This window comes from Sinocyclocheilus anshuiensis, unplaced genomic scaffold (genome assembly GCF_001515605.1).
Source record: "Sinocyclocheilus anshuiensis isolate Anshui unplaced genomic scaffold, SAMN03320099.WGS_v1.1 scaffold355, whole genome shotgun sequence".
Lineage (NCBI taxonomy): Eukaryota > Metazoa > Chordata > Actinopteri > Cypriniformes > Cyprinidae > Sinocyclocheilus > Sinocyclocheilus anshuiensis.
The window spans coordinates 1-7,285 of NW_015549571.1; the positions used below are offsets into that span (position 1 = coordinate 1).

At 37.4% G+C, this 7,285-nt stretch overlaps 1 protein-coding gene across 1 annotated transcript in view; it reads right to left on the reverse strand.

Annotated features, from left to right (window-relative positions):
- Nucleotides 1–1,830: 1,830 nt before the first annotated feature.
- Nucleotides 1,831–7,285, reverse strand: part of LOC107657360 (RNA-binding protein 45-like) — a 9,309-nt gene continuing 3,854 nt past the window's right edge. Inside the window, exons 3-8 of the mRNA XM_016445402.1 lie at nucleotides 6,423–6,549; nucleotides 6,216–6,335; nucleotides 5,938–6,114; nucleotides 4,029–4,158; nucleotides 3,333–3,429; nucleotides 1,831–2,041 (exon numbers count right to left, since the gene is read on the reverse strand). Of these exons, the coding sequence (XP_016300888.1) occupies nucleotides 1,850–2,041; nucleotides 3,333–3,429; nucleotides 4,029–4,158; nucleotides 5,938–6,114; nucleotides 6,216–6,335; nucleotides 6,423–6,549 (843 nt within the window). The 3' untranslated portion in view covers nucleotides 1,831–1,849. The remainder of the gene's footprint in view (nucleotides 2,042–3,332; nucleotides 3,430–4,028; nucleotides 4,159–5,937; nucleotides 6,115–6,215; nucleotides 6,336–6,422; nucleotides 6,550–7,285) is intronic.

Below are 7,285 nucleotides of genomic sequence, written 5' to 3' on the forward strand. Positions count from 1 at the left end.
TGTGTGTTGGAGCAGGGTTGGAACTAAACTCTGCAGAGCTGCGGCCCTCCAGGAACTGAGTTTGACACCTTTGGTTTAAACAATGGTTCTATTGTCTGCTGTCAGTAATGGCATGAAGCAGCACTTAATGACACATGAAGTGTTCAACATTCCACACAACATTTTTTCGGTTATTTAAGTGCATCATCCGGGTATTTAAAGCACACTTTTTCTTTCTGGAATATTCAGTGTGAACACACTACTCGCACTGTTTATGCTACAAAACGTCATAGAATAGTGCCTAATTACACGATTTGGGATGCACCTATGGAAGAAGCCTATTGATATTGACCATAATTGTTTTAATTGTGAATTTTTACACAATTATTTTGTACATAATTGTTGTGCTTTTGATGAAGACTAACTTTACTACAAAACTTAAACACTATTCATTTAGCCAGTTTACGGGATGACGGCTATAAAGAAACATCCCATAATTCTCTGTGGCAGCACATGAATATGATCAATTACACAATGCTCAGTTACACTCCTAATGCGCATCCTGTACTCTTCATTTTGTTGCATTAGAGCAGTGGTTCCCAACCCTGGTCCTTGAGGCACCCCAACACTGCACATTTTGCATGTCTCCTTTCTCTGACACACCAATTTCAGGCCATGGAGTCTCTACTAATGATCTGATGCCCTGAATCAGGTGTGTTTGATTAAGGAGACATGCAAAACATGCAGTGTTGGGGTGCCTCCAGGACCAGTGTTGGGAACCACTGCGATTAGAGCAACTGAGGAAAAGTGACTAAACAGTTTCTGAAGGCTGAAAATCAGCTTTGCCATCAGAGAAATAAATTACATTTTAAAACTAAGGCTGTCAGTCGATACATTTATTTATTTATTTTTTGATGTGTCGATTAACTAATCTAATTAATCGCAAATTACATTTGGCTGTGAAAATATCCCCAAAATGTTATTTAAAGCTATTTTTGTGTTTAGAAAGAAATATTTTATTTGATTCAACATATAATTGATTACACAAACGTTTAGGCTACAACGGCCCAACATAAACTATGGAACATAAAAGAAGATCATTTGAGAAACATTTCCATTGCAACGTTCATTCAATGAAACTCATTGGTAACCAAAACAGCTTTGTTACCAACAGTTTTCAAAACACCTTCTTTTATGTTCCACAAAATTCAGGTTTGAGTAAATGATGACGTAATTTAATTTTGTGGAGAACTATCCCTTATAAAGTTTTTTCCCTTTTTTAAATGAAATAATACTCTAAATAAAAAACTAAAACTGCCAGCAGGTGGAGGTAAATGTCTATGAGTCATTCATTCATTCGAACGGCTGAGTCATTCATTCATTCGAACGGCTGATTCATTCAGGATTTCAATAAACGACTCTCGAATCTTTGATTCACTCGATTCGTTCAAAATACGGATTCATTCAAAAACTAAACAATATTGTGTTTAAAATATAACAATATTAACTTCTTATTTACTGAACTGTTATAAAATCACATTTGCGCTCGTTATATTCAGGACAGAAACAAGCACTTGTGTGATATTGCTCTCACTGCTCGTGTGATATCGCTTATCATGTGAGACAAAACTAATACAGGAGCATTTTTGCCCCAATATCTAGAATTTTAGGGCATAACTGCACTTATGGAGTTGTTGCCCTGCATCATATTTGTCAACAGTCAACTGTATGAAAATTGAGATGCACCTGTATATATAACTCAGACTACAAAAATGTGTTCATGTCATGTTGGAAAAACACTTAAGGAAAGTATATACATTCACTCAGACACAGTACGCTACAACGGTCCAACACTATCAGAGGCAGTGTGTTAATCAATCATGAAGACAAACACACACCAGAACACGTCCTCCAGCACATCCACAGGCAGAGGTGAGGGGTTAAAGATGACAAACAGCCGCTCCTTCACCACGCTGTCAGACGCCACCAGTTTCTTCAGAGGAGGCAGAGCTACATCTGTCTGCACACGTGCTTTCTGAGGTACAGGGGGTGCTGTATAGCCCTACAGGAACACAGGACACAACAAACCCTTGTCAATAATCAGTTTGATGACTTCTGATCACCAACATTCTCCAACAACATCAAGTCAATGTATATGGAGGACGAGCACATAGTATATCAATAACACTGCGCTCTTTAACAACAAAGATGCACGACAAACAAAAATCAACCCAAAAGGTTGCGCTGTTGTTTTAATGTGTCGCTACATTATCATGTTGCGGGAAACTGAGTCATCACTGTCCCAGAGTTTAGTGGATCAAGGCCCTTGCTAGTGTCCATAATATACTTCATCCTGACATAGTGAAGGAGGTGAAATGAGACACAGCTCATAATTTGATTCTTGCTATTGCTAGTCATTTGCAGGTGGTATTAGGTTGAGGGACATTCTTACTCTAGAACATATTTTACTGGACAAAAAGACCCACAAAAATAACTATATTAATAGCTAAAATATGTTAAAATTGTTTACCATGGAAGAAAAAAGGACAGATGAGGGCAAGTAAATTATGTTCATTTTTGGGTGAACTATCACTTTGTATAATGAAAAGGATTTTTTCTATCAATAAGCAGCAAACTGTACACCACCATTCGAAAGTTTGGGGGCGGTAAGATTTTTAAAATATTTTTGAAAGTAACCTCTTATGCTCACTAAGACTGCATTTTTGACTAAAGAAATGCAAGCAAACTAAGTAATACTGTGAAATATTATTACAATTTAAAGTTACTTATTTTCTATATTGTACAATGTAATTTATTCCTGTGATGCAAAGCTGTATTTTCAGCATAATTACGCAAGTCTTCAGAGTCACATGATCTTCAGAAATCATTCTAATATGCTGATTTGCTGCTCAAGAAACATTTCTCATTATTATCAGTGTTGAAAACAACAGTTGCGTATCTTAATATTTTTGTGAAAATTGTGATTTTAATATATCTTAAAATGTAATTAATTCCTGTGATGGTGAAAGATAGTTTTTGTAACTTTATTTATGCCTTTACTGTAACTTTTGATCAATTTGCATCCTTGCTGAATAAAATAATGACTTCCTTTAAAAAAAAAAGTACTGACCAAAACTTTTGATGATCATTTAACTACAACAGCATGTAGAAAAATGCGATAACTATGGCTTATAAAGGAAGTTCACTCAACAATGAAAATTCTTCTTTGTTCCAAAACTGTACGACTTTGTCTTCCATGGAGCACGAAAGTAGAACAAATCACTAATTTAGAGACCTGGCAGAAATGACCAAGAAACCTTGAGAAATTTCTCGTTGTTGAACACATTACCCACCGCGCTAGTCTTCATTAGCTGTGCCCCAGAAGGGCCGTTCCACACCATAGACATCATCTGAGCGGCCACAAGCTGCATCGCCATCTTCCCCACGGGACTGAGCACAGACAACACAACACACAAAATCTGCACTTGGATACATACAGCTATTTAACATTGTTCAGCTATAACGGTTTCTAACAATATAATAGTTCAATCAATATAAAAGCATGTTTAAAATACCCCAGAAGGCACTAGTTCTTCTAGACTTTTAAAGTTTTTTTGGCTATATTCCCCACAACCCCTTATGTAACAGAAGAGGCAGGTTAAGTAATGATGGATTCATCAAGATAATTATAACAAGTGAATGCTAACGGGAAGTCGTGGCCTAATGGTTAGAGAGTCGGACTCATAACCCAAAGGTTGTGGGTTCGAGTCTCGTACCAGCAGGGATTGTCCACTGCTCCAGGTGTGTGTTCACGGTTTGTGTGTGTTCACTGCTGTGTGTGTGCACTTTGGATGGGTAAATGCAGAGCACTAATTCCGAGTACTTGGCCACATGTCATGTCACTTTCACTTCTGTCACTTTCACTGTCACTTAACTGAAGATCCGTGGCATCAAAATTCTTTTTTAATGAAGCAGCATGCACTTTCCCATCACCAGAAGCACAAACATAATTTTGAGACAGAATGAGTTGAGCGTAAAGGTGACTCTACCTCGTCCTGTCCTCCCCATCGTCTATGTAAGATACCGAGAGACGGTTACCAGGCGGATACTCAAACCCATTCAGCTTCTCTTTAGCATAAACCGCAGAGCCCAGGTTATTATACCGCGCCACCACCTGACCTGTAGAGCACACACATACTGTCAAACGAAGGAGACCATTGAGCTAACATTTGAAAGTTTACTCATTTTCTCCTTTTGATCATGCCGTTAAAACGACTCCCTTTCATCGGTCATTCTGAAGTCATACGCTAGCTTTGTTTGAGGAACAAACTTAACTTCAATATCGATTTAATACATACACATCAGTTCAAAAGTTTGGGGTCAGTAAGATTTTTTAATGCTTTTGAACGAATTATCTTATGCTTACCAAGGCTGCATTTATTTGATCAAAAATGCAGTAAAAAAACAGTAGTATTGCAAAATATTATTACAATTGAAAATAACTGACTTCTATTTTAATATACTTTAAAATGTAATTTATTTCTGTGATGCAAAGCTGATTTTTCAGCATCATTACTCCAGTCTTCAGTGTCACATGATCCTTCAGAAATCATTCTAATATGGCGAAAAAAATTTTCAGGGGTATTTTTACAACCCACTACTTTGCGAGTAAATCACTCACATGTGTGATCAAATTTTACACCAGGCGACTAAATAATGTCTGTCATCAGCCACTGACTAATAAATGGTTAGATTTCAGCTGCCAGGAATCGAGTTAGAAGCTAAGGGGAAACCATGTGTATTTTGGCTGCGTGTTGTGTCCTCTGACCGCATTTGAGCGTTCACGCTGGAAGACTCTGAATGAGCGTTTGACAGCAAAGAATGCACATTAATCAGGGAGTGGATCGAGTCGCTCTATAGAGGGTATGCAGTGACGTGACTGTCCCACTGAAAACAAAGCATCCTGCTGCAGCTAGTAGAGGAAAGTGTGAAAAATGGAGTAAAACAAGAAGTGAAATATATTCTTAAGCCTCATGTTGTGTTCCAGTCATTTTGACATGAAGACAATATCCTTTTTCTCGAAATCGCACTGGACTAAAAACTACTGACTTTGCTCACACAGGGTATATAAATATATATAAAAAAAAATTTTTTTTTAAAGTTTTTTTTACTATTTCAGGTGTTCCTGCTCAAAAATGACCAGCCTACAAAAATTGCTTGTAAATCTTTCATTATGCTATATTATTACCAAATATTGGTTTCGATGTTCTATTAGCAAAAATGCCCAGGCTTTTGAACATTGATTGTTAATCTTTCATTATGCTTTATTATTAATCACCAAATCTTGGATTCAATCTTATTGTCAACTTGTTTTCTTTCAATTAGCACAGGCTTTTGTATATATATTTTTGAACTCTTTAACTGTAGGCCTCATTGGTCAAGTTTATGCACCAAAATAATCCACAAATAATGCTTTTTTCACTCAAAAACTGATCTACATAAGCTCAGATCTACGAGGGCTACAACCAATCAGTTCCAAAAAGAAACACAAAACCAAAAAAGATTCAATCCAACTGACTATATATTGCATGTAGATGAAAAAAGTGCTGACGAGTAAAATAAAGAGATTTACTAGCTAATGCGAATTCTTTTGCCAATGGGTCAGTATAGAGGGTTGCTTAGAAAGTGCAAAAAAGCATTTATTTGTAGCAGAAATATTTTGAAAGACTGCAAAAACGTCTTTACCGTTTATCAATATAATGCATCCCCAACGAGTACGAATATTAATTCATTTTAAACAAAACTGAGCCCAAATTTTCAACGGTAGTATATAATTCACGTCGTATATAATATTTTTATGGTGAATTTTATGGAATTTGGGGAAAACGACCCTTTGAAACGGTTTAGTAAAGTTGTGCATAGAGAGATAACACTGTAGAGGAGTGTGTGGTATATAACCTTTGCTGAAGCCGTATTGATCTCTCTGCATCTCACAGAAGTCCATCCCCGGGATCAGGTCAAACAGACCGTAGATCTGCTCCTGCGTGACCGCGACCCGGGACGACACCAGCAGGCACCGCGTGATGACGTCAGAGCTCCACGTGTCCCCCGAGGCATAGCTGCTGGACTCGTGTGCTGCAGGAAACCACACCATGATCAAGCTAAACCCTCGGGCATGCAAAAACTGCACACAAAAGCATGGGTGGAAACCAGACTTGAAGTGGCTTGACACTTACCAAAGCTGTACGAGTTAGAGCCTGGATCATTACCAGAGTGCTCCGATCTGGGGTTGCTGACGTAGTCATTGTCTGCTGATGCATTTTTGGTTCTGGGCTCAGCTAAAATAGCTCTAAAAGCTGCAGAGACAGACAACTTCATACTTAATACTTATAAATACACATGAAAACAACAACAACAAAGTAAGGACCAAATGACACACTTACTCTTGTCACAGTTTTCTATGGCTTTGGCAGCTTGTGAAGGTTTGTGGAATCTCACGTAACCCAGACCTTTGCTTTCACCTGTGGTCTTATTCCTTATAATAATAGCATACTCTATATCTCCATATGCCTGTGGAAAAGACAGCAAAGAGAGACAGAACCGGTCAAAAAAAAAATGTAACAGTCATGGTTCACCTAAAAATCAAATGAAAAACTATATAACAAATTAAGTTTTGCTTAACCTGTTTTTAGGACCATGCATTATTTCACGAGGAATTAATCAAACAGTCTCTCAATTGATTCGATTACTGATAATAAATGCAAAAACTGGTGCTAAAAACACATAGCTTTTGCATTTTGCAAAATACAACTTCACACATCATTTACTTTTGGGGTGAAGTGCAATGTGTTTTCAAGCTGTCCCTCAGAAATATCTGCAAGTTCAAAAATAAACAAATGAAATCTTCCTCAGAAGACCAGTTCTGAGAGCTCCACTACAGCAACATTCAAATGTTCTCTTCCAAGTGAGCGATTTTGTTTAGATTACATTACATTATTTGCCTGTTATTATTGCATATTTATACTAATGCATTTTCTCGTTTTATTTCCTTTTAATTGTGGGGTATAGTTGGTCGAGTTTTTAAGATATGCTCCATCAGAAAATGCCTCAAGTGTAATGCATCTAGACTTGTGCCGGTATTCGGTAATGCGATATATCACGGTAATGAATATGCACGGTATTGTTATCGTGGGCACTGCTAAATACCGTGAATAATTATATATGTGATGTGATTCCATATTCGGAATTAGTGCTCTGCATTTATCCCATCCAAAGTGCACACACACACACCCTGAACAGTGTGCGA